The 26,228-nt window shown below is 42.0% G+C and overlaps 1 protein-coding gene across 1 annotated transcript in view; it reads left to right on the top strand.

Moving 5' to 3' along the window:
• The first annotated feature begins 5,447 nt into the window (after window positions 1–5,447).
• The window catches only part of creb3l2 (cAMP responsive element binding protein 3-like 2), a 74,031-nt gene continuing 53,250 nt past the window's right edge, over window positions 5,448–26,228 (top strand). Inside the window, exon 1 of the mRNA XM_048548744.2 lies at window positions 5,448–5,651. Within this exon, the coding sequence (XP_048404701.2) occupies window positions 5,547–5,651 (105 nt within the window). The 5' untranslated portion in view covers window positions 5,448–5,546. The remainder of the gene's footprint in view (window positions 5,652–26,228) is intronic.

The raw sequence follows: 26,228 nt of genomic DNA, 5'->3' as shown, positions 1-26,228 counted from the left end.
CCAAGGTGTAAGGGGAAGAAGTGCATTGTTGGAATACATGCAGCAAATCCAGAACTCAAATCAGCTTACAGAGCTTCATGGTTGTGGTCAAAGGTCAAAAATCTATTCTTTTTTAATTCATTAGCAGGTTGAGGGTTTTGCTGTCTAGGTCACTACTGTTCGATGTTATGAAGGCACAAAATCCTCCTTTAAGATTACCGTCATCCTGACTGGGAAACGTATTGGCCTCTCCTTCACTCTTTCTGATTCAAAACCCTGGTATCCCCTCCGTGACACCACTTAGGTCTACCTAACCCACGTGGATTTCAGTGCTTCAAGACAGCAGCTTGCCACCACCTTTTCAAGGAGCAATTAGGGATTGAGGGGTAAATACTGGCAACAACCACATCCTGTGATAGAATTAAGTGATTTGGTATCGTAATTTGCCAGGTAATGGGCCTACGGAGCTCTTTGGGACATTATACTATGTTAAAAGCTCTAAACAAATACAGGTTGTTGTTGTCCAGAAGATGAGCGTAACCCCGGCACAACAATCAGGCTGGAAGATGGAGGCAGTTTAATAAATATTGGCCCATCCCAGCGGCTACCACAACACCTGAATAAACAGATGAAAAAGTGGACCCTAACCACCTCCATTCTGTCTGGACATCCAAAACCCATACTGGAACCCAGTCACATCAACAAAACCTTCAAATCTGATTTCTTACTTCATGGGAAGTTCTGTTATTCCATCACTCACCTCCCCTCGAGTTTGTTCTGACATTTGTTATTCCTTTATTGATCACTATCACTGGCCCACGGTCACTCACGAGTGTGTCTCAGATTGCGATAGTGCAGAAACAGGCCTTTAAGTCCATCCAGTTTGCCGCTTGAGGAAAATTCACCTTCAGTAAGCCAAAAGGTTGGAAGGGTTATATTTAAATTTCAAATCCAGAAGCAGGCTGCTGATTTGGGACTGCAAGGAGTAAAATGTTGACTGCTTCTCATTGAATAAGTAAATTCCCTTTTACAGATTTATCATAAGATCATGGTGATTGCACAGCACAAGGGTAGGCCATTTGGCTCAACAAGTCCGCGTTGATGTTCACATCCCAAACAGCTTCCTCCCAATCTATCACAGTCTCACACACACACACACGCACAATATAATATTCAAGGCTATGGGCCAAGTGCTGGAAGCTGGAATTTATGTAAATAGTCAGTACAGACTCAAAGGATTTCTTCTGCGCTGTATGACTCTACCAGCATTTCAATTCATTTCTCGATGCCTCATCTGCTTCTCAAGCTTCACCTCAAATGGACTATTCATCATAGTTACTCCAAGTAGTAGCCGGTTCCACATTCTCAAAACTTTCTTGTGCAAAAGAGGTTTTCTCTCAATTCCTCCCACTGGATTTAACAAGTGATTTTATGACCCTTAGTTTAATTTGCCTGGACAAGTGGAAAGATCTTTTCAACGTATACCTAATTGAACCCCTCTGTAATTTTAAGAAACTCTGTCAGGCCATCTCCAAAACCTTCTTCTGAGGCACTAAGCTCACCATAGAGAGCGCATACTCAATTTTTGAAACAAACAGGGAGGGCTTTGTGGGGTAGATGTGGAAGGGTTGTTTCCCCTTCAGGGAGACTCCAGGACCATTAGGCATCAATTCAGAATAAGTCATTGCCCGTTTACGACAGAGATGAGCATAAGTTTCTCTCAGAGGATAGTGAATCTGTGAAATCCTTTATCATAGATGGGCGTGAAGTTTGGCTTGTTAGGCATATCCAAGGCTGAGACAGACAGATTTTGAATCAGTAAGGGAAAGAAGGGTTTTGGGAAAAGGCAGGAAAGTGAAAGTTGAGGATTATCAGATCTGTCATGTCAGAAAAGACATAATGGGTTGATTGGCCCATTTCCACATATACCTACGAATCTTGCTGAAACAAGAAAGACATTTTGAAGCTTTTTGTCTCATCCCCATCAGGACAAATGCAAGATTGTCAAATTTCAAATGGAACAACATGATGGGTTCGTAAATGATTATTTGTACTTTAACACTCTTTTGCTTGACTTGATTTTTTTAAAAAACTCATTTGAGTGTGTATGTCACTGATTAGGTCTGCACTTACTCCCCATTCCTAATTTCCTAGAGGGCAGTTGTCAACCACATTGCTGTGGGCCTGAAGTTACATAGAGACCAGACCAAGTAAGGATGGCAGTTTCTTTCCCTAAAGGGGAGTAGCAAACCAGATGCGTTTTTACAACAATTGATGATGGTTTTATAGTCACCATCAACAAAAACTAGCTTTCAATTCCAGATTTCATCAATTAAATTTACACTGCATTAGCTATTGTAGAATCATGGAATCCCTGCAGTGTGGGAGCGGGCTGTACAGTCCAGCAGGTCCACGCAGGCCCTCCAAACAGCATCCCACCCTGACCACCCTACCCTTCTACCCTATTCCTGTAACACACATTTACCATGGCTAATCCACCTGGCCTGCGCATCCCTGGACACTGTGGGGTGGTTTGGCGCAGCCAGTCTACCCTAACCTGTACATCATTGGAGGAGGCTGGAGCATCCGGAGGAGACCCATGCAGGTATCGGGGTGGATGCTCAAACTCCACACTGACAATCGCCCGAGGCTGGAAGCTAACCCGAGTCCCTGGTAGTGACAGGCAGTAATGCTAACCAGTGAGCCACCGTGTTGTGGGGGGACTTGAACCCATGCCCTCACAACATTAGCCTGAGCCTCTAGATTGCTACTTCAACCATTTCAACCAATTACAAGATTAAAAGACATAAATATTCAAAGATACTTTAAAATCTGCTGACGGATAGGAAATGAATTCACTTCTACAGACAGTTGGCCATTGTTGTTCAACATCACCCTCACGCCCTCGACCACATGGACCCTACAGGCATTAAACGGTGCCACCTGCCCCGTGCTGACTGGTTAATATTGCCCACTTTTCCCAAAATCTGGGGCACCTCATTTGGTGTATGTACAAGGGGTCACAGCACAAGTCTAATTTCACTCAAAGCTGAATCAGGGACTTGCAGAGCTCCAGCAGGTCTAAATTCATGGCAGGCATTGATAAGCTAAGGTCTTTTTCCCAGGATTGGGATGTCCAAAATTAGAAGCTATAGGTATGAGGTGAATGGGGAAAGATTTAAAAGGGACCTAAGGGGCAACATTTTCACACAGAGGGTGGAACACAATCAGAATGAGTTGCCAGACGAAGTGGTAGAGGCGGGTACAATTACAATATTTAAAGGGCATTTGGACAGATACATGGAGAGGAAAGGTTTAGGAGGATATGGGCCACATGCACCAAATGGGATTCGTTCAGTTTAGGAAACCTGGTCAGCATGGACGAGTTGGGTTGAAGGGCCTATTTCAATGCTGTATGACTCTACGTCCTCGAGAGGAGGTGGGCAAAGGTTATAGGACAGTGTGAACACACAGATGGAAAGTTTGAACTCAATAACTGAACCACAGAGAAGCTTGAGGAAGGTGCAAGCATGGAAACCACACCTTTGTGTCACCCTTGCATTCGCTACTCTACGACAGCTTCCAGTCCATCCATGTCTCAATTTAAAAATTCACATCCTTGCTTGCCAATCCTTCTGAGGCCTTTCTCCTTTCTATCTCAATTATGTCCTCCAAATTCATAACCCTCCACCCAATTTTGACTTCTTTCTGAATTCCCAGTTTAAATCGCACCATCATTGGCTGCAATGCCCTCAACTCTGGAATTGTGTCTCTTCATCTCCATCTCTTTCTCGCCTCCATTACAATGCTCCTCAACACCTGTCTCTTGACCAAACCTGCTCTAATATTTCTTTAAGTGGTTAAGTGTCAAATTCTGTTCCACAACGGTGCTGATTGGTGCTATGGAAATAAAGGGCTGTTCATTTCTGATTGAGCAGTAGAGTTCTTGCCCAACCAAGTTCAAACAACAGGCAAGTCACTGACAGAGACGATGATGTCGTGTTAATCTCCCTGAGCAATAATGCCGGGTTAATGGCTAGTGCCATGGGTTCAAACCCCCTCACGGTAGCTGGTGGAATTTGAATTCAATTGATTGAAAAGTGGAACACAAAGGTGGCCTCAGTAATGGTAACCATAACAATTATTGTCGATTGATGCTCACTCATAAGCGCTGAAAACCACCTGGCTTCTTGGGAAGGAAATCTGGTGTCCTTACTCTGTCTGGCCTATATGTGACTCCAAATCCATGGTGATGCTGTTGACTTAACCGCAACAACCTGGACGGGTTATGCAGCTTCACTGGGGATTGGGCAACAAATGTTGGCCTTGCCAATGACACCAGCATCCCATGAAAGAATAAGGTTCGAAGGAAGTGCAAGCTGTACTTGTTGAAGCTGAGAAACCCCTGGGCTGAGGGAGATGGGATGAGTTCCACCTCACAAACGGATAATGCAAAGAAGTTCAATCGGAGATATCTGAAAAAACCTTAAGACGATGTACACAGCTCAGAATTCAGTATCAAAGGTCAGGGTGTGAGAGGCTGGGTAGCATCGAGGAAAATTTTGGAAGCTTTTCCCCACTTACAGAGTGGTGAACACAATATAAGCAAACTAGAGAAAGCTTTTTGTCCAACCTAACTTTAAGGGCATTTAAATGGTCATTGGATAAACATATGGATGATAATGGAATAGCGTAGGTGAGATGGGCTTCAGGTTGGTCTCACAGGTCGGTGCAACATCGAGGGCCGAAGGGACTGTACTGCGCTGTAATGTTCTATGTTCTATGTAACCGACAAGGAACCTCACAAATCGTTGTCACAAGAGCCCACAATATTGGAGGTAGCATACTGGGATGGACAGGGAAAAGGCAGGAAACAGCGAGGATAAGCAACCCTTTTTCAGGTTGGTGGCCAATTAAGCTTCACAGCCACTTAAGTATTGTGCTGCAGGACGCCGTTCGGCCCATCATGCCTATACCAGCTCTCCAAATGAGCGCCATAACTTTAGTACCCTGAACCGTAGGGTGACTTTCTCCAGCATTTTCAACAGGATCTTATTGGTACCTCCGAAGTGAAGGTTTCAACCCACTCCCCTTCATATAAAATACCGAGCAAACTATTTCGCCTTTGTCAGATAAATCGGGGAAACGCCAATACGCATGCGCCAGCACCGCCTTCATGGGACGGAGGGGTGAGGGGCGTGGCCTGGCGGAGGGGGCGGGTCATGAGGCGGAGCCTGGCGGTGGGGGGCGGGGTTGTGTAGAAGGCGGAGCGGAGGGGGCGTGGACTAGTGGGGGCGGCGGACGGGGGTGGTGCCCGCTCGAAACAGAAAGGCGAAGTGGCTCAAACTGATTGGCTTAAATCCGTGCCAATAGGAGGTGGCACCTTGCGACCAGCCGATCTCCGATAGGCGAACTCTACTGTCAGTCAATGCCATTGATCCCGCCTCTACTTTCGGCTGTGCCTGTGTAGGAGGCGGGTGAGGGAGATCGGCAGCGGTGTTGTCTCAGAGTGTGGTTTGACAGTGACAGCCCGAGGCCCGTCTGTCTGTGGTAGCTGAGCGGCCGTGATGGAAGCGCTGGACGCTGACGGTGCCGATCCTCTCGAGTGGGACAGCAAGCTCAGTGAGCTGAACCTGTCGGCAGGACTGCATTGCGAGGCCCTTTACCCGACGGTAGGAGAGTTCACTGGAGCCTGGGGCTTTCACGACCTCCATCTCCTCAATCTGCAAAAGGGCCCCACGTAAAGGCTACATCGGGGTATTACCCGGTCTTTTCCCCACCCCTCCACTCACCGCCCACCCCCTCCTCCCACGTCTGTTCTTCCCTTCCCCCCCCCTCCCCCCACCCAGTACCCACACCACCTCTTCGCCCCCACCCCTTCCCGAGCCTCCCTTTTCACCCCACAGTGTCCTCTTAGTCCCCCTCTCTTCCACTGCCTCAGTGTCCTCTTCACATCCCTCCCACTCCTCCCCCGCCCCCTCCACCCCACGACTGTCCCCTCTCCACCCCACTACCACCCCCCCCCCCCATCCACCCAGCACCCTCCTCAGAACGGGTTTAGGACTCAGGTGATACCCTATGCAGAGGTGGCACTGACTTGTCTGGAAGCATTTCTTAACTCTCTGAAGTACATTCCAAAGCTTCTTGTGTTTCCTTTCTTCTCTCCTTTCTTGAATTGCCTTGTCAGTTTAAATGTTATCCCGAGGGGTACAGGCTCTCCTATTTCACTAAGGAGCTGCCCCTTCGTGTCCAGCAGCAGGATGTCATGCCGTTGGCATCATCCCTGGCAGACTTTAAGTCAGATTTCATTGCCTGGGTCTCTGCCAAATCCCAATCTGCACCATGTTAACATGCTACCTTCATGTCATGCAGGCTTGGTTCCTTTCAGAGGTGTCACATCCACATTCTTTCTGCAAATCTGAAACAATGCTGGAGAAACTCAGATCCGGCAGCATCTTTAGAGAGAAACAGTGTTAATGCTTTGAGTTCAATATGACTGTTGTTCAGAGTTTTAAAGAATAGTTATACCGAACTCATTGTTAACTCTTTTTCTGTCTACACAGATACTGCCAGATGTGGTATCTTTGCCATTTTGGTTGTGCAATATAGTTGTTGCATGTAGTAGTTGATTGTGTATGAAGTATAGCTAGATTGCTGTTGACTGGTGTGAATTTGTTACAATAGCAATTGCGCTCCTTTGGGGTTTGGATCTTCCATACAACATGATGTTTTCCCATCATAATACTTGCACAAACTAGACGATTGGTTATTTTAAGAACGGGTGAACAAAGTAAACAAATGTTTGCTTTGACAAGTTAGTTTCAATGAAGGATGTCAAACCACACAATATAATTCCTTCAGAGATAGCAGAAACTGCAGATACTGGAGAATGTGAGACAACAAGCTGTAGAGCTGGATGACCACAGCAGGCCAAGCAGCATCCGAGAAGTAAGAAAGCTGACGTTTTGGGAAGAAGTGTCTAGGCCCTTCTGAGTCTGGGCAATTTAGCTTGACCAATCCACGTAATCTGCACATCTTTAGACTGTGGGAGGAATCAGCTTTCCTGCTCCTCTGATGCTCCTTGGCTTACTGTATTCATCCAGCTCTACACCTTGTTATCTCAATATAATTCCTTGCATACATTCTGAAAGTTTGTTGTTTGGAATTTGAGTATTTTTTGCTTGTATATGAATGAAGGAGAATTGCATATCAAGGGAGCTACAATCATCTAGACTATTCAGAATCCTTCTTGGCTGAGAGAATGGTTAGAATTTGAATTATCTTCCATGTTGAGTTATTGAAGCAAATAGCATAGCAACCTATAAGGGGAAGTTAGATCCTGAAACAGAAGGAACTGTTGATTACAGGATTTGCTAGAGCATAAATACTGACTACTTGGCCAAATTGGCTGTTTTCTGCTGTAAATCCTGTGCAAGATCTAATTCCTAATTGCCAGCATGTTGATGTTTCGAAGTCTGAAGGAAGGCTAACATTAGCTTGTTCTACGTCTTAAGTCAATGAGTGGTTCTGATTTGGTTATTTGATGTGGTTTTATATTTTGACTCTTTGTGGCGATAGTTGTCTGGATTATAATCTGGAGAAATCAAAGTTATCGTTTTGGCTGTGGTGACCTTCTGAGGAAGGGTCATCAGACCAGAAACATTAACTCTGATTTTTGCAGAATATAGCTAGACTGGAGTACAGCAGAATATTAGATGGACTGGAGAGTTGGGCAGATAAATGGCAGATGGAGTTCAATCCGGGCAAATGCAAGGTGATGTATTTTGGAAGATCAAATTCAAGGGCGAACTATACAGTAAATGGAAAAGTCCTAGGGAAAATTGATGAACAGAGAGATCTGGGTGTTCAGGTCCATTGTTCCCCGAAGGTGACAAAGCAGGTCAATAGGGTGGTCAAGAATGCATATGGTATGCTTTCCTTCATTGGGCGGGATATTGAGTACAAGAGTTGGCAGGTCATGTTGCAGTTGTATAGGACTTTGGTTCGGCCACATTTGGAGTACTGTGTACAGTTCTGGTCGCCACATTACCAAAAGGATGTGGATGCTTTGGAGAGGATGCAGAGGAGGTTCACCAGGATGTTGCCTGGTATGGAGGGTGCTAGCTATGAAGAGAGGTTGAATAGATTAGGATTATTTTCATTAGAAAGACGGAGATTGAGGGGGGACCTGATTGAGGTCTACAAAATCATCAGGGGTATAGACAGGGTATATTGGGAAAAAGCTTTTTCCCAGAGTGGGGGACTCAATTACTAGGGGTCATGAGTTCAAAGTGAGAGGAGGAAAGTTCAAGGGAGATATGTGTGTAAAGTTCTTTACACAGAGGGTGGTGGGCACCTGGAACGCGTTGCCAGCGGAGGTGGTAGACGCAGACACGTTAGCGTCTTTTAAGATATATTTGGACAGGTACATGGATGGGCAGGGAGCAAATGGACACAGACCGTTAGAAAATAGATGACAGGTTAGACAGAGGATCTTGATCGGCGCAGGCTTGGAGGGCCGAAGGGCCTGTTCCTGTGCTGTAGGTTTCTTTGTTTCTTCAGATGCCACCAGACCCGCTGAGCTTTTCCAGCAACTTCTGTTTTTGTTTCTGATTTATAGCATCCGTAGTTCTTCCGGTTTTCGTAATCTGGCTGAAATAGATCCAGCCTACGTGAGTTATTGGGAATCTGTATGTATTGGGGCTGCTTATTTGTCAGTTGCATGATTTGAGAACCTACATCAAGTTTGGAGGAAATGTTCTTGTACATAACTCAACCATTCAAGCTGCAAGGAGGTATTGTACAAAATGTATTGTGCGGAAAGAGTAACAAATCTGAGCGCATTAAGTATAAATAACAGTTTTGTTTTATTAAGCTGAAGATAAATGATTGGTGAGTGAGGTGAATTAATGAATAATTGATGAAACGGAGAAAAGATGCAGGTTTGAAAGTGTGGAATTGTTGAGTGTTAGAAACAAGGCTATTTGCTTTCCTCAGATTGTCAAACGTGGCAACCATTAATCCCACAATCAGCAATGAGATAGTCAAGGAATTAATCTGGTTTTACAAAAGGGGCAGCACAGTAGTTCAGCGGTTAGCACTGCTGCCTCACTGCGCCAGGGACCCGGATTCGATTTTGCCCCGGGCAACTGTCTGTGTAGAATTTGCACGTGCTCCCTGTGTCTGTGTGGGTTTCCTCTGCGTGCTCTAGTTTCCTCCCACAGTCTAAAGATGTGCAGGTTCGGTGGATTGGTCAGGCTAAATTGCCCAAAGTGTCCAGAGTGTGAAGGTTAGATGGATTAGCCATGGGAAATGCAGGGTTACATGAGTAGGATAGGGCGTTGGGTCTGGGTGTGATGCTGTTCAGAGTGTGGGTGTGCACTCGATGGACCAAATGGCCTGTTTCCACACTGTAGGGATTCTTTGATAGTAGCTAGGTGCCATGGTCTTGAACGCTGATATGATTGTCTGACATGTATCAGAAAAGCCAAATCAGAGCTTTATTTCTGGTGGTGTTTGACAAATGCCTCTACGTGGCTGTTACAACCTGCATATTTGCTTAGACTTTCCAAGACTAGATTACTAATATTCTGAATAATAACCTAGAAAGATATGGAAGTGGACGAAAACTGGACATGCTATGACAGTTTCTAGACACGGTAATGCTGAGAACTGCTGAAGCTGTACAGAGATCTGTCACAGTAACTAATACATTTCCATAATTCTGGATTACAACAATGATAAAGTCTTGTTTCACTTTAGTAATTTGTAGGGTCTTGATGAGACCCAACCTCTGAAGTTCTACCTGAAGTTTTGGTGGCCCTAACTCAAGGAAGGATATTTGTTCCTAAGAGGGATGCAATGCAAGATTCTCTCTGGTCTAATTCTTGGCATGGGTGGATTATTTTAAGAAGAAAGATTGAGCAGGTTCAATCCCATCTTCCATGGAGTTTAAAAGAATGAAAAGGGATCTTAAGATACAAAACTCTTAAGAGGTCAGTGCTGAGAAAATGTATCCCTTGGTTGGACAATTTGGAACACAGGTCATAATTTTTGGATCAGAGTGGAGAATGCTTGGCGTTCGAATGCATTCAAGACAGGTTTTTGGGATGGTAATACTTTTGTCAATACGAGAATTGTATCTGTAGATGGAGTTGAGATAGAAGATTCTCTGAAATACGTGGCAAAGAGCGATGGAAGAGTTGAATGGCTCATTGCTGCTATTTTTATGTATTCTGTTTATGTCTATCAGCACAGAACTATCCAGCTGGTCTCATATACCAAGAAAGACTAATGTTTATTTTATTAGCCCAAGACAGAAGTTAAAATGATTCTAGATTTACCAGCCTACACTATCCTGCTATTCACTTCTACCACTTGACACCATGAGCTGTGTTGGAATTCATGTTCCAAAGCTGAGTATTAGGTTGGACTATTTGAACCAGTTTTATTGTGCATTTTGTTTCTTTGGTTAAAGTCCTGAAACTTTCATCCCAACAGCCTCAGTGCGGTTATCTGTTCACCACCTAGCAGGCATTTAGGGTTGGATAATAAATACTGACCTTTCCAGGGACACCCACATCCCATGAAAGAATTTTTAAAAGTTCTTATTTGTGCAAAGCTCCACCTTGGTTATTAGCAGTAAGTTAGACACATATGAATCCTATACTGATGTTAGTTGAATTGTTTATATTGATTATGTTACCTTTTTGCCTTGAGATATCAGCTCAGGCCTGTGGTCCCCTCAGAGAAGGAAAGCAAGAGTGCATCCTTATGGTGGCCACCAGGTTTTCTTGAGGTGGAAAGAATGGACAAGAACAGAATGAGAGTTTTGGAAACCTCATTATTTACTATTGCTTCAATTTCCTTCTTCATGTCTGAGCGGATCTGGGAGAAAATGGCTGTGTTAACCAGAGACTCAGCGATGACCATAAGGAATGGGCGTAGGCTGTTCGACCCTTTGAGCGTGCTTGACCATTTAATAGGATCATGGCTCATCCAAAATTCTTCATATTCACTTTCCTTTCCCCATAACCCACGGATCAAGAATTTATCTCTGCCTTAAATATACACAAGAACTTTTTTTTTCCCCCCACAGGTCTCTGTGGCAAGGAATTCTAAAGACTGTCGACCCTCTGGCAGAAGAATTCCTCCTCATCTCAGTCTTAAATCAGCACCCCTTTCTTTTAGGATTATCCTGGCCAGTTCTAGAATTTCACATCAGGGAGACATTCTCTCAGCATTTACCCAGTCAAGCCTCTTGAGAATCTCACATGCTTCAATGAGATCACCTCCCATTCTTCTAAACTCGAGGATCATTCTAATAAATGTGCTCTGAACTGCCTCCAATGACATGATATTTTTCCTAAAATAAGGGAATTAAAGCTGCTCACAGTACTCCAGATCTCGTCGACACCTTGTACAGTTGCAGTAAGATTTCCCTATTCTTATACACCAAGGACAAGGGCCAGCATTCCATTAGCCCTTCCTGATTACCTGCTGCAGCTGTGTGCTAGCTTTGTGTTTTGTGCACGAGACCCCCAGGTCCCTGTGTGTTGTAGCTTGTGTCACTTATCTCCATTTAAGTAATATTCTGTTCTTTTGTTCTCTCTTCCAAAATGAACAACTAAATTCCGTTTGTCAACTTTTGCCTACTCGGTTAACCTATCAACATCACTTTGTAAACTGTTTGTTTGTATCCCCATTGCATTATTTGTATTCTGGTTGCATGTATCACATCTGTGGAGGTGATGGATCATAACTGCTTCTCCCAACAAAATATTGTTACTCTCACGCCAAAGGAGCTCCTCCACCACTGCTGTTACTGGGTTAATGAATTGGAATTTGTTTCTCAGGTTTATTGTGATGACTAACGTGGCTTTCATATCACTCTAGATAAACACAGTAATTTTATAAAAACACTGGCTGCAGCTCTGCCATCAGAGTGAACAAGGTGCAGAGTGTTGAAATGATATTCAATGCCTCCCATGTAAGGGATATCAAAGACTGTATGTACAGATCAGAAGTCAAAAGTATTAGTAGCAGTCACCACTAGCTGAAGGTGACGAAGTCAGGTACGGTTTTAATTCCATAGTATTCTGCAGGTTTTATCATACATTGGATTGTCTTTATTGGTTTTATTTTTGTTGCTTACTTTTACTGTTTACTTTTTATTGTTTATTGCATTAGTCTAAACAATAAATCAGTGACCTTGTTTTCTTTCCCTTTAGTAGTCAATGTTAAATATGGCAAGCTGCACAATAATTTGCTTAGAGTTGTAACAACTGTCTGTCTTTACTCTTAGGAATCGATTTTCAAGGATTCTGATGCTTGTATGGAGACGTTGGCAGCTATTGTTTTATTCAGTGAAATATCAGTTATTTTAATCCATGTACTTGGTGTTTTAAGAAAGGAACAGCAAATCCTTGTCCCCACACCAGTTTAACTGCTATAATGAATTAGTTTTCTGACTTTGACATGTTAGTCCTTGACCCTTAATGTTATTAGATTAATTTCTATATGGGATACCCAGAAAATCAACTGAATGCTGAGTTTTGTCTAACATATTCTGCCTGCTTCAGCATCCCCAGTCTCTTTTTATAAGCATTTTTAAAAAATCAAAAAACTTGTGGATGATGCAAGTCGGAAACAAAACCAGAAATTTGTGGTAAGAAAACTTAGCAGGTCTGGTAGCATCTATGGAGAGAAAGCAGAGTTGACACTCTGAAGTAGGGCACTGGACCTGGAACGTTAACTCTGCTTTCTCTCTACAGATGCTGCCAGACTTGCTGAGCTTTTTCAGCAATTTCTGTCTCTGCATAAGCATGTTGGCTTCCCCAACAATTCAGTGTCATCCTTTACTTTTCAATGTTTATTTTTAATTATTCCCTTACTTCAGGAATTCTAACAGTACCTTGATCGTATGCTATGAGTTTTCAAATTGTAATCGCTTTTGCAGAAGACATACAGAAAAACATCTTTAATAAGATGAATCTAAACTGCAAATAAACCAAATAGTTTATATCATCAGCATTCAGATGACATGCGTACATCTTATGGCCACTTTCAATCTGACCGCCCCAAGTTTATTTCTGTGATTTGATTGTTGTGGCTTGAATAATCTGTGTCCAAGAAAATGAGATTTAATTTTGATTTTGGAGGTTGCAACTGTCCCCTGTGGATCAACTATTAGACACCCCACCTATTTATGAATGGAATTGAGAATCAGGTTCTATCACTAACAGATGAGATACCACTTGTTGGCCACCTTACTGAAATGTTAAATGAAGTACTGTGGAATATTTACTCCTGTATGTTTGAATGGTGGAATTAGCCCGCAGTGATCACAATCACTTTGCTTCACAAATTTGAATGATGGGGGTAATATCATGCAGGTGTCATTTGATAAGCATTTGAACAATAACCATGTTTGGGAATTTAGGGATTGACTTTTTAACTTATCACCCCTCTCATTTTCCTATTGTTTTGAAAAGTACATAAATGATGATGATCAAACTGTCTTCATGCTGGAATTTTTGGTATTACCTAAGGGCCATTTGTTGCTGTGGTACGAAGCCAAGAATGGAGGTCTTCTGGTGTAGTGTTCACGCCTTTATCTCTGAGCCAGAAACTCTAGCTTCAAGCCTCACCTCAGGACACAAGAGCAGGCCATCCTAGGATGGTATTGTGTCATGGGAGAGGATTACTTGGAGACAATGTGGTGCGAGATCCTTTGGGGAAGAGTGACCATAATATGGTAGAATTTTTCATTGAGATGAAAAATGACAACTAAATCTGAAACTAGTGTCCTGAAGTTAAAGAAAGCTAACTTTGAATGTATGAGGCATGCATTGACTGCAATAAGCTGGCCAATGATACTCAAGGGTTGATGGCAGATTAGCAATGACATTTAAAGAACACATGGATGAACTTCAGCAATTGTGCATCCTTATATGGTGTAAAAGTAAATCAGGGAAGGTAGCTCAAATATGGCTAACAAGGGATATCAGGGATAGCGTTAAAGCCAAAGAGGAGGCTTATGCATTGGCCAGAAAGAAGCAGCAAACCCGATGACTGGGGGAAATTTACAATTCAGCAGAGGAGGACAAAGAGTTTAATTTGGAAGGGGAAAACAGAATATGAAAGTGAGATTGCAGAAAACATAAAAACTGGCAGCAAAATGCTTCTATAGATATGTGAAGAGAACAAGACTGATGAAGATAAATATGCATTCCATGCAGTTAGAATCAGGTGCATTCATAATGGACAACAAAGAAGTGGCAGACCAGTTGAACAAACACTTTGAATCTGTCTGTACTATGGAGGATATAAATAATTTTCAGGAAATGCTAGGGGATAGAGGATCAAGCAGGAGGAACTGAAGGAAATCCTTGTTTGTCAGGAAATGGTATTGGGGAAACTGACAGGATTAAAACCCAATAAGTCCCCAGGACATGATGCACTGAATTCCATAGTACTTAACAAAGTGGCCCTATTCTGTAGACTCTAGAAGAGCTCCAATGGGCTGCAGTGTAGCTAACATAACCTCAGTCTTTTTAAAAAAAAAGGAGTGTAAAAATGAGCAATTAAGTGCCAGTTAGCTTGACATTGGTGATGAGGAAAAAGTTGGAGTCAATTATTAAGGATCTAATAATTGAATAATTGGAAAGCAGTGACAGAATCAGTCCTAATCAGCACAGATTGACGAAAGGGAAATCATGCTTGACAAATCTTCTGGAATTTTTGAGGAGGTGGCTAGTAGAGTGTACATGGGTGAATCAGCTGGTATTGTGTATCTGGATTTTCAGAAGGCTTTTGACAAGTTTCCACACAAGAGATCAGTAAGCAAAATTAAAACTCATGGTACTGGGGATAATTTATTCACAGGATGAGGGCATTGCTGGGTAGGCAGCATTTATTGTCCATCCCTAATTCCTAGAGGGCAGTTCAGAATCAACCACATTGCTGTGGGTTTGGAGTCACATGTAGGCCAGACCAGGTAAGAATGGCAGTTTCCTTCTCTAAAGGACATTAAACCCTACATTCCAAGAAATTTTCCTCCATCACAATGTTACCAGTTTAGTTAGTCCATTCAATATATAGATTGAAGTCACCATAATAACTGTTGTACCCTTTCTTCATGCATCTCTAATTTACTGTTTGATACAATCTCCAAACTCATAAATACTGTTTGGTGGTGCACAACTTCCGCTGATAACATTTTTTTTTCCCTTTGGTGTTCACAGCTCCACCCATACAGATTCCACATTGGCCAAGCTAATGTCCTTCATTACTACTGCGTTAATCTCCTCCTTATTTATTAGCCCTGCCCCACCACCTTTTTCTTTCCATCTATCTTTCATGAAAATTGAATAACCCAGGACATCGCATTTACATCCTTCACTGCCCAGCAGCCAGGTCTTCATGATCCTAATTACATCATTTCCATTAATAACTGTGTAGTTAATCACCCTCCTGATTACAAATGCCCCTCACATTGACACACAGCACCTTCATGCTAATGTATTTGGCACTTATTCTCTTTTTAGAATCACAATGTAATGTGGCCCATTTTGATTTTTGTCTTGGGCTTCTCTGCCTTCTACTTCCACTTTTCCCCTGACAATCTTTGGTTTCTGTCCCCACTTTGTTTCCCTCTGAGTTCTTGTATTGGTTTCCATTGCCCTGCCATATTAGTTTAAACCCTTCCCAATAGCACAAGCAAATATTCCCCCAGGACATTGGTTCCAGTCCTGTGCAGGTGCAGACTATCCGATAACTGTCGATCCCACCTCCCCTGGAACTGGTTCCAGTGCTCCACTCTCTTGCACCATTCATCAAGCCATGTATTCCTCTTAGTTATCCTGCCATTCCTATTCTGATTAGCATGTGACACTGGTAGCAATTCTGAGATTGCTCCCTTTGAGGTCCTACTTTTCAGTCAAACACCTGACTCCCTGAATTCAGCATGTAGCACCTTATGCATTAATTACCTGCATTGTTGATACCTGTATGCAACACAATAGCTGGTTGTTCACCCTCCCCCTCCAGAATGTCCTGCATCCACTCTAAGACATCCTTGACCCTTGCACCAGGGAAGCAGCATACCATTCTGGACTTCTGTTTGAATGCTACAGAAACACCTCTCTATTCCTCTTACAATTGAGTCCCCCATCTGTGTAATTACCTTTTGTATTTTAAATAAACATAAATTCTTTTTACACTGAAACATCTGTCTCCTACCTCTTCATTTCACATCCCTTAAATAAGTCCAGCATCCAGAAGTAAGGGTCTAGGAGTGAATCAAGCCACTTAAAATCAGATATAACTGATCACAAACTAGAATCCTACAGAATGGCAACTACAGGAGAACACTGGCTGAAGGATTGTGGTACAACATTGAGGGCCGAAGGGCCTGTACTGCACTGTAATGTTCTATGTTCTATGACACATTGAGCCATTATTTTAATCAAACTTGTTCAACCATGTTATGACACATCTCAGGGCCAGGTGGGACATGAACCTGGACCTTCAGGCTCAGCAGTAGGGACACTACCACCATGCCACAAGATCTTTTTATAATTATTTTTAATCTCCCAGTTAAGGCATCTTATGACACATCACTAGGACAGGAGGGGCTTGAATCTAAACCTTCTGGCCTAGTTGTAAGGATAGTGCCACAGTACCAGCAGAGCTATATCAGATAGTGATATAGCATAGCCAAATATCAATCTGTGAGCCCTTCTGCTATTCCCAAGCAGGCTGGAGGAATGGGATAGTTTCCTGATCAGCCGAACAGTGTGGTAGTTGTAGCACAATCGCCACCCCACATTAAAAGGTTCTATGTGCAGCGTCTTGCTGTGAGCAAATGGTCTTCATTCGAGGGCTTACAAAACACCCCCCATCTGGCTGCTTAGTATAAAGCCATAAGGAAGATTATGTAATTGATTTTTAATTGCTGTTTACAAGTTTATATCTGAAGTTGAATTAGATTTCTAAAATAAACTGACATCAATTTTGAGCCCTGTGTTGGTTCCAATACTTGGAACTGAGAATGGATTCAAGGAATTCTGATGCAATTACTAGTTGCCTTGTCACAAATTGCTGCAGCTTCAATCCATGCTGTGCCAGATGTCCCTTGTGCTGACTAATGGAAAACCCTGCACATTTTAATCATGTCAATCTGACTCTCCTCTGGATTGCCTCAGAAGATATTCTGTTTCTGCTGAGAGCTGGATCATCTGTGTTTAGTTGTTTCTTTTTTATTGCATTAACACTGCTGGCTTCTGAAGTGTGGAGACTAATGTAGCCCACAGCTGCTGTAACCTTGTCTGATTTGCTCCAGCTGGAAAGTAGTTCTTTTCCAAAAAAACCCTCGGAATTTTACTGGCTTGTGGCCTTGATCAACTGGCGCATTTATCTTGGCGTCAGTTTTGGTTTCTTGAGACCTGTGTGTAAAAGCAAGGGGCATACACTATTTAATTATAAAAGTAACATTTTTCTTTGTATCCTTTCACAGTAGTAGTTTGTATTTATACGAGGGCATGAAACCATCGTGATAATGAGCAATTGAATAGTCACTGCTTTAGGAATATTGCCAGATTACCATTAATGTTCACCCTTGTTTCAAAATAGTGCTGTGTTATAGCACTGAAATTTCTGCCCATCTGCAAGGGGCAGTAGCAGTATCGTACAATAAGACTATGGTATATGCTATTATTTTCATATTATTGGTCAGTTCTTGTAATCATGTGAGCTAGTAGCAGAGTTAAATATACATGCAAGCTACCTGTGCTATTTTGCTCAGTATTCATGCTTGGAGAACTGATGTTGCAACGTAGCACCAGCACAAAATAAAGGAATATGCCTGCATGCAAACATTTGAAAGAACAACACATTTGAAAACTCGATAGTTAGACTAAAATGACCCAGTTAAATTTATATTTTCCTGGCTGCCAGTCTTAACATAACAGTTGGGAGTATTTTTGCTGGCGGCTATAGGTTCCTACATCAATGTATTTTGTTTCAGTCGTGTGTCAATCAAATTGGATGATATACAGTGATTTTTGTTTCAAGTAAACTTCTATCCTTTTAAATCTCTAATTTGATTTTGGAACTTCAGTATCTCGCTTATTGAAGATAATGGGGTTGGACTTTCAACTTTTGTATTATCACATTCATAATTCTGCAGTTGCCCTCTGTACAGTGTTGTACTTCACAGAAAATGGTGACATTGATCAGGAAGCCAGCTACTTGTTTTCTTAATCTTTTTGAAAAAGATGTTGGATTAAAGTGGGCCAACTTGCAGTCTGCATCATTAGACTTTTTCTGCACCCTTCAGCACTGTTCTTTTACCCAGTACGTTTCTGGAAGTGTGGACCTTACTGTTATATAGCATTTCAAGAGCTACAGCACAGCTGGGGCCTTGGTGTACTTTGGAACCAGCAGTGTATCTGTTTAACAGATAGAAGGAACATGAAAGGATCAGAAGAAGCACCGTGGGGCAAGAAAAGTGGATGAATTGGGGCCATCTTGAATACAGAAGGAGAATTCAAGTGAGGAGAAGTGATTGAAATAAAAAAGACAAAAGGCAAGAATAACCACAGATTAATTCTGATACTTTTTAAAATCTGACTGCTGAAATTGCGGCTATTTAACTTTGCTTTTTACTGTCAGTTGGACTTGCTTGTTATTGCGTTAGCAATTATGTGTCACCCTTGGCAAGTTTAAATGGCAAGTAACATTTCAGTCAGCAAATTCTGGAGCAGGGGGAAGAGGTGGAACAAAGTGAATTGAGCAGTGAGTTTTTGAGATTTGCATTGCAATGATAATGCCTGACATTAACAGTGTTATCTGCAAGCAGTTTAATTTTTCAAGCTCCTTGCTTGATAGTGTCCAAGTAGTATTAGCAAATGAACCCCTTAAAAGTTTGACTTGGTTAGAGATCGTTCATAATAAATAATTAATTATCCTTAATTAATGTTACGTATGTGATAAATTCTATATGTAAGACACACAGTGAAACTTTATATTATAAATGCAGTTGTGTAATGCTGTCATCCTTGTATCTTTCTTTTCTCCTGACAATACTTGATGCTGGGCCATAACTTGCTGCAGGAGTTAAGCATGCAGGTCTGCAGCTAGTTAAATTAAGGCTTGAGAGGTGAGAGTTTTCAGACATTTTTTCACAGCAGTTTGTTGGAAATGTGAGTTTCAGGTTGAAGGGTTATGAAGTGAACAATATAAGGACTGAGGAAGTGTAAATTAGAGCTAGTGAATTCAGTATAAAAACTAGTGAAGAAAGAGAGAGAAGAAAAGAGGGTTTCTTTTCAAAAAAAAGTCTTTTAATAAAAAGGTTGACACTTCTCACTTGTAGCAGTTCATTTTCAGTGTAATAATAGATGTTGATCAGCAATAATTATCACTCTCCACTTTGCTTAAAGGTTACTGGATTGAAATGGATGAAATTAACTGTGGTGAATTTAATTTACATCTATTATTGAAGTACACTGTAATCTCTTCAATTCAGAAATCAACAGTTGACAGCATAGTTATTGGGGAAATAAAATGAGCCATCCCTCTGTCATTATTCAGCACAATATTTTGGAAGCACAGAAATGAAGAATGTATTTGTATCAATAAAACAAAGTTTATTACTGCATTATGTTTCAGATAAATATTTGACAACAGTGTTTTCCAGTTCACAAATTTGCACTAGGTATCATAATATCATTGCAAAATCCTTAAAATTCCAAACTCCAAAAAATGACTTGCTGCCAAGCATTCTGGACCGTAGAGGTTATATGTATAGCAAATTTGTACAATTCAATGATGAAGTGGAAAGTGAGAGGCTGGTTTTACAAAAACAGCATCACTTGTGCATCTTAATTGGAAATTCTTTATTTTTCTTTTTTAATAGTGCATCTGTCCTGCCCTGAAGTTATTGCAGTATTTGTGTATAATAGTGAGTGCTATAAACCTTCCCATTATGTTGCCAGTAAATTGTAGATTTTTGTCTCTTGCGACCTTCCCTTCCCTCCTCTCCTGTCACTACTACTATATTTTTCAGCTGTTATACTTCTAAACACCATGTGTTTTTTCCTCCTTGCATGTTAAAGCTTTCTATGTCGGCTATTCTTCAGCACTCTGAACGCCCTAATGAGTGCTCACACAACTGTTGACAATATTGCTGTATAATTGCCTTGGTAAATGTTTTTGATGTAGCTTTACATTAAACCTCTTGAATTATAGAAAGCAAGTTTGATCTTGTCTGACCTCTTTCATTAGTCAAAGACAGCTTTCTGAATAGCGAGGTGTTGTTTGTGTTTCCAAATGAAGAGGATATTGCATTGCATGGTGACTTTGGATACTGTTGACAAACAGTCATTGTATAGTATGAAAACAAACCCTTTGATCCAACTTGTCCATGTCAACCAGATATCCTAAACTAATCTAGTCCTGTTTGCAGCATTTCGCCCATATCTCTCTCAACCCTGTTCATGTGACCATCCAGATGCCTTTTAATTGTTGTTGTAGTAGTACCAGCCTCCTCCATCTCCATCTCCTTGGGCTGCTCCATTCCATACATGCATCACCCTCTGTGGAAATGTTGCCCCTGAGATCCCTTTTTAAAAATCTTCTCCCCCCCCCCCCCCCCCCCCCCCCCCCCCCCCCCACCTTAAACCTGTGCCCTGTAGTTTTGGACTGCCTCTCATGATTTTATAAACCTTGATAAGATCACCCTTGAGTATCTGATACTCCAGAAAAAATAGACCCACCTTATTCAGCCTCTCCCTATAACTGAAACCCTCCAACCCTGCCAAATCCTTGTAAGTCTTCTCTCAATCCATTCAAGTTTAACATCTTTCCTGTAGCAGGGAGACCAAAATTAAATGCTGTACTTCAAAAATGGATTACCAATGTCCTGTACAGCTGCAACATCCTGTACTTTCACAGTCAGTCAGCTGTGAGAGATCACTGCTTTTTTTTATTTTTGTTTTGTTGACCTCTAGACCCATTCTTTGATCTCCCACACATTCCGTCCCAAAAACTCCAGCTCTTTCCCCCAGTTTATAATGTCATTGTTTTTGATCTTTCTTTTAAAAGTTCCAGAAACACATCAAGTCCTTTATAAAAACCGTAATTACTGCTCCAAGAAATCAAGGAAGTCAGCTCCAACCCTAAAAACCTCAAAAAGGAGTAGCTGTTAAAGCCATGGTTCCCTCCTGTCCACTGTTTTTAAAATGTGCAAATTGGAAAAAAAAGCAGTTTCAAGCACAGTGTTCGACAAAAATATTCTTCTTTGCAATGATTGTTATGTTTGAAAACAGGATGACATCTGGTATAAGCAATGATAAAGAAACTGCAGTGAGATGGATAGCATTGATTTGGCTGTACAGTATTAAAAGTACACTGTCTGGATATTGGTTAAAAATCCTTGCTGTCTGAATAATTTAGTTCTGTACTTGAGCATCCAGCATAAAAGCAGATTAGGCCTCAGTTTAGCTGCACCCTGATGCTACATTACTCCTAAAGTAAATTTAACATGTGCGTTTTCTCGTTTGGTTTAGGTGAGCTGGTTTAGATCAGAAATTTTGATTCTTTTATTTATCTTTCATCCTCTTGAGTTACCACTGTTTTCTAATGAATACTGTACTGTTTTTGTCCTGATTTCAAAATGTAGCAGAGGGCAAGTAAATTGGAATCACTTCTGGCTGTAAATGTAGTAAGTTCTGTACTGTAAATTCAACTTAGAATTTGGACACTGTGTAATTGTGGGGGAGGAATAGTTTCTGTGAATGGCTGTTTGCTGACTTTATTAGGTAAATGAAAGGCTTGTCTATGCACATAAGGGTGTGAGTAAGCCCAGAATTTTGTTAATAAAGGCCCTTTGAGGAGGAAAAAAAACACTATCCACAGATGGCTTCCAGATGTGTGACTACCCTTCTCTTATTCAAATCAATACCCAGGAGACATCTAGGCATACTGATGTCTCCAGTGACTGAACATGAACTAGTTTGAAGCATCTAGATGGTACAATTCCCATTAGTGTGTTTCTCCATCATTAACTGAAAATCAGATTATTGATTTATGAACAGATCTTAAAGCTCTATTGCAACAGTTTCTCGTGGGAATTTTGAAACAGTAAAGCAGTAATACTTCACCTTTTTGTTAATTTAATGAAGATACTATGATGCAAAATCATGTGAGCATATTGTTTGCTCCTGTTGCAGTTAATTACCTGACTGCTCATTGAAGTGAGCAACCTTTCTTTTATGCAAGTGAGAATGGAATGTGAGATAATGGGAACTGCAGATGCTGGAGAATTCCAAGATAATAAACTGTGAGGCTGGATGAACACAGCAGGCCAAGCAGCATCTCAGGAGCACAAAAGCTGACGTTTCGGGCCTAGACCCTTCATCGGAGAGGGGGATGGGGAGAGGGAACTGGAATAAATAGGGAGAGAGGGGGAGGCGGACCGAAGATGGAGAGTAAAGAAGATAGGTGGAGAGAGTATAGGTGGGGAGGGGATAGGTCAGTCCAGGGAAGACGGACAGGTCAAGGAGGTGGGATGAGGTTAGTAGGTAGATGGGGGTGCGGCTTGGGGTGGGAGGAAGGGATCGGTGAGAGGAAGAACCGGTTAGGGAGGCAGAGACAGGTTGGACTGGTTTTGGGATGCAGTGGGTGGGGGGGGGAAGAGCTGGGCTGGTTGTGTGGTGCAGTGGGGGGAGGGGTCGAACTGGGCTGGTTTAGGGATGTAGTAGGGGAAGGGGAGATTTTGAAACTGGTGAAGTCCACATTGATACCATTAGGCTGCAGGGTTCCCAGGCGGAATATGAGTTGCTGTTCCTGCAACCTTCGGGTGGCATCATTGTGGCAGTGCAGGAGGCCCATGATGGACATGTCATCTAGAGAATGGGAGGGGGAGTGGAAATGGTTTGCGACTGGGAGGTGCAGTTGTTTGTTGCGAACTGAGCGGAGGTGTTCTGCAAAGCGGTCCCCAAGCCTCCGCTTGGTTTCCCCAATGTAGAGGACATTAAGCAGAGGTTCACCTGCACATCTGCCAATGTGGTATCCTGCATCCACTGTACCCGGTGTGGCTTCCTCTACATTGGGGAAACCAAGTGGAGGCTTGGGGACCGCTTTGCAGAACACCTCCGCTCAGTTCGCAACAAACAACTGCACCTCCCAGTCGCAAACCATTTCCACTCCCCCTCCCATTCTCTAGATGACATGTCCATCATGGGCCTCCTGCAATGCCACAATGATGCCACCCGAAGGTTGCAGGAACAGCAACTCATATTCCGCCTGGGAACCCTGCAGTCTAATGGTATCAATGTGGACTTCACCAGTTTCAAAATCTCCCCTTCCCCTACTACATCCCTAAACCAGCCCAGTTCGTCCCCTCCCCCCACTGCACCACACAACCAGCCCAGCTCTTCCCCCCCCCCCCCCCCCCCACCCACTACATCCCAAAACCAGTCCAACCTGTCTCTGCCTCCCTAACCGGTTCTTCCTCTCACCCATCCCTTCCTCCCACCCCAAGCCGCACCCCCATCTACCTACTAACCTCATCCCACCTCCTTGACCTGTCCGTCTTCCCTGGACTGACCTATCTCCTCCCTACCTCCCCACCTATACTCTCTCCACCTATCTTCTTTACGCTCCATCTTCGGTCCGCCTCCCCCTCTCGCCCTATTTATTCCAGTTCCCTCTCCCCATCCCCCTCTCTGATGAAGGGTCTAGGCCCGAAACGTCAGCTTTTGTGCTCCTGAGATGCTGCTTGGCCTGCTGTGTTCATCCAGCCTCACATTTTATTATCTGAGAATGGAATGTGTCTGCTGGGGAATTCCCATTCACAACGTGTGCTTTAGTACTTTACACAAAGTTGTTATACAATTCCAGAAGCAAGCCCACTGTCCTCCTCTGTCGCCACTACCCTGCAAGAATCCAGAAATATCCCCTGCCTTTCCTCTGAGCCTTCAATCTTCCTTTAGCAGCTTTTAACTTCCTCCATCGGCTCTCTGTGGCAAAACAAAGAAAGTTTTGAGTGAGTTTGATCACTGATACCCTTGCTTTTTCTCAGATGTCATGAATATGTATTATGCAAGCAGTTGTATTAAAAGGCATTATTCAAATGCTGTTTATTTTTCATACTTGAGTAGGAATCATTTTAGGAGTCAGTTCTGAAGGAGGATCGCTGAACTAGAAAGGTTGACTGTTTCTCTCTCTGTAGAAACTGCCAGACCTGCTGAATTTCTCCACCAATTTCTATTTTTGTTTTATAAACCATTTTACATTGCAAACTGCTGGCATTGATTTGCAATGTGGAATGACCATTTATGCATTCTTTATATTTCAAACAGAAGCTATGCTTCTATGAAGAATTTAGGAAACCATTGTATGTAGTTGGTTCTGCTATAACACAACAGTTGCATTCCTGAGTAACATTTGCGTTATAGAAAATCACACTATAGAAATAATAGAGCCTGTGGGAAAAGTGGGGTAAGGGCAAAGCACCAAAAAAAATCTCTCAAAATCGCTAAAAACCACTCAAAAGCCTAACACAAATGATAGCACAGTTTGAATAAATGTTTAATTCAGATCTAATAATGACTGTTTCAAGGCTAACATTACGCATGCTCAGGACAAAGCCTGCAAGATATCATATCATGTCGATGCATACTCCTCTGCGCACCAATGAAATTGCGTTTTAGCCAACGCAAGTTCACGTTTTAGAAATAGCGTTCCCCATTCATCAGTTGTCTTTATGCCAATTTGCGTTGTCAGAACACATGTTATAGCAGAACCAACTGTACTAAGCTTTGACCAAAAATGTCCTTGGGATTGTTCTGATCAATCAGCATAAATTTGGCAGGTGATTGAAAGATCTGCTAAATTTCCATCAATGCTGATCATGTGACCGTCATAAATTCTTGATTATTACTTTGAAAGCATGCTGCTTCATTTTCCAATCCTCCACATACCTAGCAGCTTGATGTGACAAGCGTATAATACTCTTTCAAAAGGATTAGGCCTTTGAGAACAAAATTCACTTTCAGTGGAAATGGAATTGAGCTAATGACTGACATACTGTTGCCCATGCTGTGTTCCTGGCAATGGTGAATTTAATTTTATCTTTGACAGCCTTGTTTCCATTTCTTTTTTTGAGGCCCATGACTGACTGACCGAACTTCACTTAATAGTTAATACTTGGAACTCTCACCATTTTTTAGCAAGTGTGTTTGAGGGAATTAGTGAAATTAGCGTCTTTATATTTTTGAATCAGAAAACAGTGGAAGCTGTGTTGTCTGCTGCAGTTTTTCTGTTGTATTTAATAATCTGAACCAAGCAGTGATGCGAAAGTGATTATTCTACCAGATGTTTATATTAGAGGTCACTTGAGAGAACTCTTGCCATTTTTCAGACAATTTGGGTAACGCTGCAGATTTGGAGAGGAATTGAAGACTTGGTTATGACTCTTCTTGATATTGAACTCAAATGTTTTGAGTAAAACTTGAGCACAACAGACATTACGTGTTCTGAGACAGATGTTTTAAATTCCTGCAGTGGTACTAATCATGTGGAATTGTTTAGGCGAGTAGGCCTGTAGTTAGAACTTGTCTGCAGAGTAGTAATGAATATTTTTAATCTGATCCATGGCCAAGTGAGATTGTTTGTTTGTCTCTATGAAACAGCAAATGGAAGTGAATGTATTATTGTGTGAATGAATTGGTGATTTGAATTAGCTGTGCTTTATCACAGTCTCAAAGTTTCTAGCCAGAAAACCATGTACTTGTTTGATTTGATCTAGAATATTAAAGATGAAGAAAAATGTATTTTGTCAAACTTAGCACAATTGATAGAAATATTTCTATTTTTGTTACTGTATCCTACAATATAGCATGATTTAAATAGGAATAGATCTTTGCGTGCTGTACTTCCCAGTAACATTCATGATCGTTGCCACTTTCTCATGAATTAGAAAAATGAACTCCCTTTTAAAAACAAAGCTGCTTCTCAAACCAGTGAAAGCTGAGGTATTTCAAATTAAAGAAGTTGTTCCAAAAACACTGTCAGTTTTGGCTAACATCTAATGGAGATATGCATGTCTTTATTTAAAATGTCTATGAATCAAATATGAGCCTTTTTAGTGTCTGTCTGGAATAGAAATTTAATGCTAAGTATCGTAATTTCTGCTTGCCTAGTTTTGTGTATATTATCCTTTTCCACCATTTGCAGATTGGCCA

The sequence above is a fragment of the Stegostoma tigrinum genome, chromosome 18 (assembly GCF_030684315.1).
Source record: "Stegostoma tigrinum isolate sSteTig4 chromosome 18, sSteTig4.hap1, whole genome shotgun sequence".
NCBI classification, from domain to species: Eukaryota; Metazoa; Chordata; class Chondrichthyes; order Orectolobiformes; family Stegostomatidae; genus Stegostoma; species Stegostoma tigrinum.
Note: the sequence above shows the minus strand (reverse complement) of the source record. Positions and strands in the feature narration are given on the sequence as shown.